Source organism: Cervus elaphus, chromosome 24, assembly GCF_910594005.1.
Source record: "Cervus elaphus chromosome 24, mCerEla1.1, whole genome shotgun sequence".
NCBI classification, from domain to species: Eukaryota; Metazoa; Chordata; class Mammalia; order Artiodactyla; family Cervidae; genus Cervus; species Cervus elaphus.
This window is the reverse complement of record NC_057838.1, coordinates 54,857,040-54,868,699: the sequence shown is the minus strand read 5'-3', so window position 1 is coordinate 54,868,699 and position 11,660 is coordinate 54,857,040. Positions and strand designations below refer to the sequence as shown.

At 41.6% G+C, this 11,660-nt stretch overlaps 1 protein-coding gene across 1 annotated transcript in view; it reads right to left on the bottom strand.

Annotated features, from left to right (window-relative positions):
* Nucleotides 1-11,660, bottom strand: part of DNAH12 (dynein axonemal heavy chain 12) — a 178,720-nt gene that overhangs the window by 87,491 nt on the left and 79,569 nt on the right. The window contains exons 31-35 of the mRNA XM_043886738.1: nt 11,250-11,433; nt 10,975-11,115; nt 2,882-2,965; nt 2,054-2,242; nt 91-210 (exon numbers count right to left, since the gene is read on the bottom strand). Coding sequence (XP_043742673.1) covers nt 91-210; nt 2,054-2,242; nt 2,882-2,965; nt 10,975-11,115; nt 11,250-11,433 — 718 coding nt within the window. The remainder of the gene's footprint in view (nt 1-90; nt 211-2,053; nt 2,243-2,881; nt 2,966-10,974; nt 11,116-11,249; nt 11,434-11,660) is intronic.

Sequence of the window (11,660 nt, the reverse complement as noted above, 5' to 3'; positions counted from 1 at the left end):
GTCTTGTAATGTCTTTCTCAAGACAAGCAACATTTGCCAGAGGCACTTTTTATTCTATAACTTAAAAAACACAATAAATATAAAACCAACCATAATCCAAATACGAATGTGCTTGCTGGTAGGATCGTTCTCCACCACGTTACAGAGCAGTACTTCAAAGAGGCGTGTGAGAGAGACAACCACATTGCTATCGCTTGTTGGAATCAGTTCCTTCAAAGTGAAAAGAATAAGATACTTTACTTTCATCTTATACACATAATGAAAGAAAATAAGTGTTTCACTTAAAAAAAAAATACCTTTCACAGTCTCTATAAAAGTTAAAGAATTTAAATTGTAGGAATGATAAAAATCTCTCAAATATTTTAATCTAGCATAATATATTACACAATTGTGTGAAACATATTCTTATTTTGAATTCTCTGAGAAATGAAAATTAGTAAGAGAATAAACAGTGCTCTAGAGATAGTAGAAATGAAGTTTATAACAGTTATTTATTCATCTATTTATTCAACAAACATTTATCAAAAATACAATCTACCTGTATATCAAGCTAGGAGACATGAAAATAAAACAAATGATCTCTGGCAAGAAGTGATATTGAAATTAAAGACAACATACTAATGGTCCAGAGGTATATGAAAAGTCAGTTAACCTCACTAATCAATAAGGAAATGCAAATCAAAACCACAATGATATATCACCTCACACCTGTTAGGATGGACATTATCAAAAAGATAAAAGATAACTAGTGTTAGCAAGAATGTGGAGAAAAACAATCCTTGTGCACTGGCTGTGGGAAGGTAAATTATTCCAGTCATTATTAGTGCAAAGGTATGGAGGGTCCTCAAAAAACTAAAAATAGAACTACTGTATGATCCAGCAATCCCCCTTCTAGGTATACACTCAAAGGAAATAAGTTCCTCAAGGAGATATCTGCGCTCCCATATTCACTGAAGCATTATTCACAGCAGCCAAGATATGGAAACACCTAACTGTCCACTGGCAGATGAATGGATAAAGATATTGTGGTACATATGTAATGGAATAATATTCATTCTTAAAAAAGAAAATCCTGCCATTTGCAACAACATAGACAAAACTTGAGGACACTATGCTAAGAGAAATAAGCCAGATACAGAAAGGAAAAAACTGCATGATCTCACTTATATGCATGATCTAAAAGTTGAATACATAAAAAGAAGCAGAGTAAAACAGAGGTAACAAGTGGGGAGGAGGTGGGAGAAATGGGGAGATGGGTGAACAGTACAAAGTTAGTTATGCAGGATGAATAAGTCTAGAGATCTAATGGACAGCATGATAACTACAGTTAGTAATACTGTACAATTTGTATCAATACTGAAGATTTGCTAAGAGATAGATTTAGGTGTTCTCATCACACACACACACATATGTGTTAACTATTTGAGGAGATATGGTAATTACCCTGACTGTGATAATCATTTCACTCTCCAGGCAACAGTACTGCAGTGGGTAACCATTCCCTTCTCCAGGGGATCTTCCTGATCCAGGAATCAAACCAGGGTCTCCTGAATTACAGGAGGATTCTTTACCAGCTGAGTTACGAGGGAAGCCCATTCATTTCATTACATATATGTATATCAAATCATCTTGTACACTTTAAGCATACATATTAAAATTAAAAACAAGTAAATGCCGATGGATAAATGCATGCACATGAATACAGACACATGCACACAGAGAGACACATGAGTACAAGGATAACTAGGGAAATGTAAATAAGATCAGTAGATGTTATCAATGTCAATATCCTTGTTGTGATATAATAATACAGTCTTGCAAAATGTTGCCATGGGGGAAAATCAGGTGAAGTGTATATGGGATCTCTCTGTATTATTTCTTACAACTACATATGAATCATGGATGGTCATAATCAATCTTTTGATTTTTTTTAAAGTGGATATTATATGTCTAAGTAGAAAAGATTTATTTATCCTACCATTCTGACTTTAAACTTAGTCAAGTTGAATGGAAAGTAAAGAAATTAGAGTAGATAAGAGAATTATAATGTTACCTTGCATTTTTTCTTACGGAGGTTTAAAGTGGGCTCTATTAACCAGTCAAAAAGTCCTCTCAGAAGAGCTTGGTGATCTGGTTCCTGCAGAGGTCCTTTCAGTGAATTCAACCATGAAGACACAAGTGGTTTCCATCCCAACTGTGAGGGCTCCAAATAAATCATGCCACAGCGGCTTACAGTGGCAGGCTAGAGGAAAAAAGACAAGTTTTCATCTTCCAATCTGCTAGTTATTAAAGAATTGTTTGCATCACTTATAAGGTCCTTCATGATCTGGCTCCTGTCTTCCTCCATAGCATCACATACACTAGATGAAACTATCTGCAGTTACTGATCCCCGGATATGTCATGGCTCCAAGTCTTTTCAAGACATCTTGTCATGATTTGGAGTGCCAAGCCCCAACCAATCTCCACGGAGAAGTCTTACCCCTCAAAACCAGATCAAACACTCAAACATTTTCCCACATCCTCTTCCTCTACCCATTCCTCGCTTGGGCACTTGCCCCCTCCATATCCTTAGAGCACTAACATGTACCTCTATATCAGGATACACACACACACACACATATATATTATATATTAGTATGCTTCTCATCCTCTCTAAATGAGCACACACTGTCTTATTCATCTTTGTATTTTTTGCGCCTAACTCATTTTCTGACACATAGTAAAAATGACTTATTCCTGAAACTAACACAACACTGTAAATCAACTACACTCCAATAATTTAAGACTTAATAAAGAAACAAACAATACATAAAAAAAAAAAAGACTTATGACCCAGTGAACAGATGAATAAACTACTATTATATCAAATTATGAACTTACTGAGGCCTGGGAAAGGTCCATTGCTTCAAAGATGAGGCTCATTTGAGGGGACATCTGAATGATTTCTCCACTCATAAGGCAAAGCTGAAAGCAACAATTTTTCAAAAGTTTATTTTAAGAAATCTCAAACTTCTCAGAAGTTTATTCTATTTATTAAAGTACCTCTTAGGATATAATAGGATAAGTCTTAGGAAGGAAGCCAGAAAAATCTTAAATCTAAATTCTAAGTCTAGCTCTGTCCTCTCTCATATAAGGAGGGGAGACAGGAACTACATGATATATTGAAAAAACTATAAAATCCTATACTGTCAGTTTTTGTTATTAAAAAATTACATGAAATACCACAGATTTTATAGTTGTAAGACTTTTTTATTAATAAAAAAGAAATAGAAAAAATAGAGAATACTATGAATATTCATATACTTATCTTCTAGAGTTAACCAATGGTAACATTTTGCCATATTTGCTTTGTCTTTTTAAAAAGTATTTTAAAGATCATTACAAATATCATGGCATTTCACATCCAAATAAGTCAATATTAATCTTTTAAAATAAGGACTGTCCTGTATAACCACAATAACATTATCACATCTAACACAATTACCAATAATTCCTTAATATCATCTAATTACTCAGCCAATACTCAAATATTCTCAGTTGTATCAGGAATGTCTTTTCAACTGATTTATTCAGACCAAAATTCAATCAAGGACCATGCATTGGATTTGCAGCCTCCTCTGGGTCTCTTTTAATCTAAAACATTCCTCTTTAATCAAATATGTAAAAAACTGAATTTATCAACTGTGTCTTTTCTGCCAAATAACTATCTTATTATTATTAAAGCTATTCTGTTTTCTCAATCTCCTTGGCTTCCACGTTTGTAATTGTCGTTAACTTTTAATAATGTCTCCTATCTATACAGCTCTCTCACTCGTTGACTCCTACTAAATTTGCTCTTCATTTTCACAGAGATTTTCATTCCCCTGTTGTTTTCACTTCTTTCATTAAGTAGCTTCTGTTCTATGGTCCAGCATTTCTAGCGTTGTAGTGTCAATATATTTAAAGTCTTTCTGTATTTCCAGTCTAGCCACCTGAGCTACACCCACATCTAAAGTGCTTGACTGGTAGAGAAAATCTCACAGAGGCAGACCTTGGCACTAAACTTAGAATTCATGGTCTTCAAGTCTATCAGGTTCTCCGTAACACCCAGATATGCTTCTTCGTTTTCCTAGGCAGCTCTCTTTTCCATTTTTCTTGATGGCTAATTTAAACCTTCCCCTTTCTCGTGTGTACAAAGAACCACCGTCTACCGCTTCACGAAGAAAAAAATAAATAGCCAAAAGGATTTGCCAAATCTTCCAAGACGTCGGCAATTCAGGTTGCCGCGGTGTCGGGGGCCACACCCGGGCTTCCTGCCTCTTCCACCCCAGCCAGCCTGTGGCCACCGGGATCCTTTGGCCCCATCCAGAGGCCAGGGGCAGCCCTGGGCTGCCAGCGCGATGTCGCCAGTCGAACCACGGTGGTTTGCAGCCCAGCCACATTGTTTACTACCCCGAACTCCCAGCCCCCGGCCCCACCCACCTTCCTTCCCTCCTCGACCTGGGCGCAGAGCCATCCCCCTGCCTCTGTCTGGCTGTCTCTCCTCCCCTTTCTTTCTCAAACAGACATCTTTGTACCGCAGCCCCCAGGACCCCTGCGCCCCTCCCCAGATCATGGACTGTTCCGCAGGCCACTGATGCTGCCCGCAGTGAGGGGGCCGAGACGGCAGCGCTCTCAAGGTACCAAGAGACATGTCCGCCTTCCTGTGACTGGGGGAACCCCAGATCTAATGAGAAGATGTCAGCAACTCAGGTTTCCTGGCCGTCCCATACAGACTATATTGCCAAGTACAACTTTCATGCGCTACCAAGAAAGACCCTCCCTTTGGCAAAGAAGACGTGCTCACCAAGTGGCCGTCACCAAGGACCCCAACTGGTACAAAGCCAAGAACAAGGTGAGCCACAAGGGCATCGCCCCAGCCAACTACGTCCAGAAGCCGGAGGGCGTGAAGGCAGAGGCATGGAACTCAGCTTCGCCGCCTGGTTCCACGGCCAGACCGCGCGGAGCAGGCGGAGCGGCCGCTGTGCCCACCAGACAGGCCCGTCCTGGTGCGGGAGACCGCCGGCTAGGCCGGGGACGCCAGCGCATCCTGGACCAAGCCAGCAAGCTCAGCACCCACGAGGCCCTCAGGCAGCTGGAGGAGCACTGCACCTCAGATCAGACGGAGAGGCCAAACGTCACGGAGGGCACCGAGGCGCTGAGCAGGAAAGGGCCTGAAGCTGGTGCAGGCCACTGGGAACGGAGGGTGTGGAGGCATGATGCTGGGCAACTACCGAGGGAACGAACAAAGTCGCCGTTAAGAACGATGCTCCCGTCCGGCCCTTCCTGGCTGAAGCCTGGGTCCCGACGCAACTTCAGCGGACATCTGGTGCAGCTTCTGGGCCTGACCCGAGAGGAGGAGGCGGGTTTACATCGTCGCCGAGAACACAGCGGAGGGGGCCTGGGGGAGTACCGGCGAGGGCTCGGTCGGTACCGGGAGGAGACTGTCTCCTCCAGTTCTTCCTAGACGTCAGCGCGGCCGTGGGACGCCTGGAGGTGCTGGTGTCCGAGGGACCGACCACGTGGCCCGGGGCCGCGGCTCCGGCCTCAGCGAGGAGGCCTCCAGCACCCAGGGCACCCGCAAGCAGCCGGTCCAGGGGGAGGCGCCCGAGGCCCTGACAGACAGGAAGTTCTCCACCGAGTCGGACGCGTAGCGTTTCGAGATCCTTCTCTGGGAAATCCACTCTTCCGGGCGAGTGTCTTACCCAAGAATCCACCCCTGAAGGACGTCGCCCCGCGGCTGGAAAGGTCTACCAGACGGACAGTCGCCCCCGACGGCCGCCCGCCTGCCGGTCCGAGGCCATGACGCACTGCGGGTACCCGGACGCCCTCGCACGGCCCTCCTCCCCGCATTTCCGAGGGCGGCGGGAGCGCATCAAACCCACGAGCTGCACCTGGGGCTGCCGGCCTCTGGGGCCGAGCCCAGAGAGACCGCACAGCTGGCGCCCCCGCTCGCTGGGCCCAAACCCGAACTGAACCCAGCAGCAGGCCACTGGGCCTCTGTCCTCTGGCCCCTGGAGACCCCGCCGAGGCCCCGCACCTTCTCTCAGGGACCCACCGGCGGGGCTTTGGGAGCCCGGCCCCCGGGCCAAGAAGGGAGGAGGATGAGGCGCAGGGGCAGACGCCCCAGCCCTACCGTGGTCAGGCTCCCCCTGGCCTCCCATCTCTCGCCTTCTTACGGTTTTATTCCTTTAATCTCTTTTGAGATTTTTTTCCCCATGGTTTTTTTTTTTTTTTTTTCAAGATAAGGAGAAAGTACCCAGCAAATAGGCGTTTATGAGAAGTTTGAGTCTTATTTTTCCTCTTCTGCCTACGAGGATTGGGGAGACTAGGCCCCTCTTTACGGATCCATCACCCCAGCCTCGTTCCTTGCCCCACGTTCTGTGTCCAGGTCGCCTCTGTAGCCCCACGTCTGCCCTTGACCAAGTGCACGGTTGGCATGCTCCACATGCAAACGGTTGGTCAGGGGCTAGGAGTCACCGCAACTGCCACCCACCTACTGCCTTGTGAGATGGAATCCTAATATATCACTCCATGAGGACATCGAGAAAAAAACAATTTGCCTTCAAAAATTTCCACCATTAAAGCCACACATTCACGTTTCCTGCTACCCTCTCATCTGATATGAAACAATCCTTCCACCAGGCTCTGAGTCCTTCACTTCAGTTCAGTTGCTCAGTTGTGTCTGACTTTGCAACCCCATGGACTGCAGCACACCAGGCCTCCCTGTCCATCACCAACTCCCAGAGTTTATGCAAACTCACGTCCATTGAGTTGGTGATGCCATCCAACCATCTCATCCTCTGTTGTCCCCTTCTCCTGCTGCCTTCAATCTTTCCCAGCATCAGGATCTTTTCAAATGAGTCAGCTCTTTGCATCAGGTGGCCAAAGTATTGGAGTTTCAGCTTCAGCATCAGTCCTTACAATGAACACCCGGGACTGATCTCCTTTAGGATGGACTGGTTGGATCTCCTTGCAGTCCAAGGGACTCTCAAGAGTTCAAGAGCATCAATTCTTCAGCACTCAGGACTCTTTATAGTCCAACTCTCACATCCATACATGACTACTGGAAAAACCATAGCCTTGCCTAGATGGACCTTTGTTGACAAAGTAATGTCTCTGCTTTTTAATATGCTGTCTAAGTTGGTCATAACTTTCCTTCCAAGGAATAAGAGTCTTTTAATTTCATGGCTGCAGTCACCACCTGCAGTGATTTTGGAACCCCCAAAATAAAGTCAGCCACTGTTTCCATTGTTTCCCCATCTATTTGCCATGAAGTGATGGAACCAGATGCCATGATCTTAGTTTTCTGAATTTTGAGCTTTAAGCCAACTTTTTCACTCTTCTCTTTCACTTTCATCAAGAGGCTCTTTAGTTCTTCTTCACTTTCTGCCATAAGGGTGGTATCATCTGCATATCTGAGGTTATGGATATTTCTCCCAGCAATCTTGATTCCAGCTTGTGCTGCATCCAGTCCAGTGTTTCTTATGGTGTACTTTCCATATAAGTTAAGTAAGCAGGGTGACAATATACAACTTGAATGTACTCCTTTCCCGATTTGGACCCAGTCTGTTGTTCCATGTCCAATTCTAACCATTGCTTCCTGACCTGCATACAGATTTCTCAAGAGGCAGGTCAGGAGGTCTGGTATTCCCATCTTTTGAAGTATTTCCCACAGTTTCTTGTGATCCACACAGTCAAAGGCTTTGGCATAGTCAATAAAGCAGAAATAGATGTTTTTCTGGAACCCTCTTGCTTTTTCAATGATTCAGCAGATGTTGGAAATTTGATCTCTGGTTCCTCTGCCTTTTCTAAAACCAGCTTGAACATCTGGAACTTCACAGTTCACATATTGCCGAAGCCTGGCTTGGAGAATTTTGGGCATTACTTTATTAGCGTGTGAGATGAGTGCAGTTGTGCAATAGTTTGAGCATTCTTTGGCATTGCCTTTCTTAGGGATTGGAATGAAAACTGACCTTTTCCAGTCCTGTGGCCACTGCTGAGTTTTCCAAATTTGCTGGCATATTGAGTGTAGCACTTTTATAGCATCATTTTTTAGGATTTGAAATAGCTCAACTGGAATTCCATCACGTCCACTAGCTTTGTTTGTAGTGATGCTTCCTAAGGCCCACTTGACTTCACATTCCAGGATATCTGGCTCTAGGTGAGTAAGCACACCATCGTGATTATCTGGGTCATGAAGATCTTTTTTGTACAGTTCTTCTGTGTATTCTTGCCATCTCTTCTTAATATCTTCTGCTTCTGTTTGGTCCATACCGTTTCTGTCCTTTATAGAGCCCATCTTTGCATGAAATGTTCCCTTGGTATCTCTAATTTTCTTGAAGAGATCTCTAGTCTTTCCCATTCTATAGTTTTCCTCTATTTCTTTGCACTGATCACTGAGGAAGGCTTTCTTATCTATCCTTGCTATTCTTTGGATCTCTGCATTCAAATGGATATGTCTTTCCTTTTCTCCTTTGCTTTTAGCTTCTCTTCTTTTCACAGCTATTTGTAAGGCCTCCTCAGACAGCTATTTTGCTTTTTTGCATTCCTTTTTCTTGGGGATGGTCTTGATCCCTGTCTCCTGTACATCAGGCACTCTTATCAGATCTAGTCCCTTAAGTCTATTTCTCACTTCCACTATATAATCATAAGGGTTAGATTGGTTATGAATGGCCTAGTGGTTTTCCCTACTTTCTTCCATTTAAGTCTGAATTTGGTAATAAGGAGTTCACAATCTGGGCCACAGTCAGCTCCCGGTCTTATTTTTGCTGACTGTATAGAGTTTCTCCATGTTTGGCTGCAAAGAATATAATCAATCTGATTTTGGTATTGACCATCTGGTGATGTCCATGTGTAGCGTCTTCTCTTGTGTTGTTGGAAGAGGGTGTTTGCTATGACCAGTGCATTCTCTTGGCAAAACTCTATTAACCTTTGCCCTGCTTCATTCTGTACTCCCAAGGCCAAATTTGCCTGTTACTCCAGGTGTTTCTTGACTTCCTACTTTTGCATTCCATTCCCCTATAATGAAAAAGACATCTTTTTGGGGTGTTAATTCTAAAAGGTCTTGCAGGTCTTCATAGAACTGTTCAACTTCAGCTTCTTCAGCATTACTGGTCGGGTTTGCCTTGGAAACGAACAGAGATCATGCTGTCGTTTTTGAGATTGCATACAAGTACTGCATTTCAGACTCTTCTGTTGACTATGATGGCTCCTCCATTTCTTCTAAGGGATTCCTGCCCACAGTAGTAGAAATAATGGTCATCTAAGTTAAATTCACCCATTCCAGTCCATTTTAGTTCTCTGATTCCTAAAATGTCGACATTCACTCTTGCCATCTCCTGTTTGACCATTTCCAATTTGCCTTGATTCATAGCCCTAATGTTCCAGGTTCCTATGCAATATTGCTTTTTATAGCATCAGACCTTGCTTCTATCACCAGGCACATCCACAACTGGGTGTTGTTTTTGCTTTGGCTCCGTCTCTTCATTCTTTCTGGAGTTATTTCTCCACTGATCTCCAGTGGCATATTGGGCACCTATCCACCTGGGGAGTTCATCTTTCAGTATCCTATCTTTTTGCCTTTTCATTCTGTTCATGGGGTTCTCAAGGCTAGAATACTGAAGTGGTTTGCCATTCCCTTCTCCAGTGGACCACATTTTGTCAGAACTCTCCACCCATCCATCTTGGGTGGCCCTACATGGCATGGCTTAGTTTCACTGAGTTAGACAAGGCTGTGGTCTGTGTGATTACATTGGTTAGTTTTCTGTGATTGTGGTTTCAGTCTGTCTGCCCTCTGATGCCCTCTCTCAGTGCATACCGTCTTAGTGGGGTTTCTCTTACCTTAGGCTTGACTAAACTGATTAACCCTCTCTTCTGAATCATCACTATTTCTTGTCTGTTTGCTTTCCCCCTTAGTCCAATCAATATGACTGAATAATGAAAAAAAAAAATAAACAAACAACTAACTACTTATGATAAAGTACTGGAGTATATGTTTGAATGTTAATTAAACTAGTTTGCTTACTTAGTAGTATAATTATTTCATTTAGATATAAAAATAAATTGTGGTATATTGATACAGTAGAATACTAATACAGATATTAAAAGAATAATAAAGAAATAAAATGGAACTACAATATTAATATCATAGGTTGTTGTATTGACCAAAAGAAAGAAAACATTATATGGTATGATTCTATTTACATGAAGTTCAAGAACTGGCAAAACTAGTTTATCACAGCACAAGTTAGAATAATGATTGTGCCTTTGGGAAGATGTACAGATTGCATAGGGACTTAAGTGAACCTTGTAGGAAACAATAAATTTAAGGTATTTTTATTTATAATTTGGTCATCTGGGTGTATGTGTATGTAAAAAAATACATAAGACTCTAAACTTTGGTATGCATTTTATACTTTACATATGTTATCTCTCAGTTAAAATAAATATAAGACTTCCATTTTCTTATTTTTTTAAATCTCACAGGTTCTAAGGTTATGTACCACATATAAGCACTGAAGCAGTCTATGTTTTCAAAAAAGAAGGGTTTTTGTTTTCTTCTGAAATATTAAATTTCTATAAGAAACCTTAAGACTATAGTCACATAACTTATTATCACATTACTATACCTTCCTGCTAATGCAGTAATTTTAATATACTTGTATTTTAATTTAAAAAAAAAACTAAGCAAAGAATTTACCACAGCATAGTTTTCATTGAAAAGATAACTTATAAACTTTTTCAATTTGCGGCATCCTTCATTTTAAATATTGGGATTTAGTTGTTGGACATATAACATGCTTAAGCATGTCTGTATCTGCTTTGTTTTTTTTTTAATTGTGGTAAAAAAAACAACATAAATTTACCATGTTAACCATTTTAGGTTTGCAGCTCAGTAGCGTTAAGCATACTCATACTGTGCATCTGTTTTGCTTTTAATCATGATGGTTTACCTTTTTATTATCATCCAGTACTGTGTTCATGCTCTCTATCCACAAAGTGTCAATGGGACCATCAAATACAACCCATTTCCGGTCAGGTGTTTCTGATAAGGCAAATTCTCTAAAAGTGTTAGCCACAATGCCATCAGTCCACTGAGGAGGAAAAAAGGAAGAGTTGGAAAGCTTCCTTTAAAAAAACTATAAAGTGATAACATAAAAATATTTCAAATTTCTTGGCTTAATGTGCATTGTCAATAAGAGTAGAGAATGTTTCTACTGTGGATTACCTCGTGGGACACTGGGTCAAATTGTCCAAAAAGTTGGCCCATAGTAATGGATTTGGGGTTTACAGTCCTATAAATGACTTTTTCTTCCTCTCCATAGCCACGTTCATTCATAAGAGTTAGAGTATCAGCCAGCATATGCAGAACTTTTGTTTTAGCAGCAAAAGGCTCTCCTACTAACATAAAACTATGAAGGAAAAGAAGTCATTATACAATAAGATTCTCAAAAATAATGGTAAGTTAAATTATTTACCTATATATTTGTATATAAACTTTCACCTTATGATAATTACTACATATAATTTTTGAAATTATATTACTTTGTCTTGGATATAAGGTGGTTACATTTAACTGACCTCTAAATCAAGTTCTCAATATTAAAACCTTTATCTACAAAAGAGAATAAAAATTTTC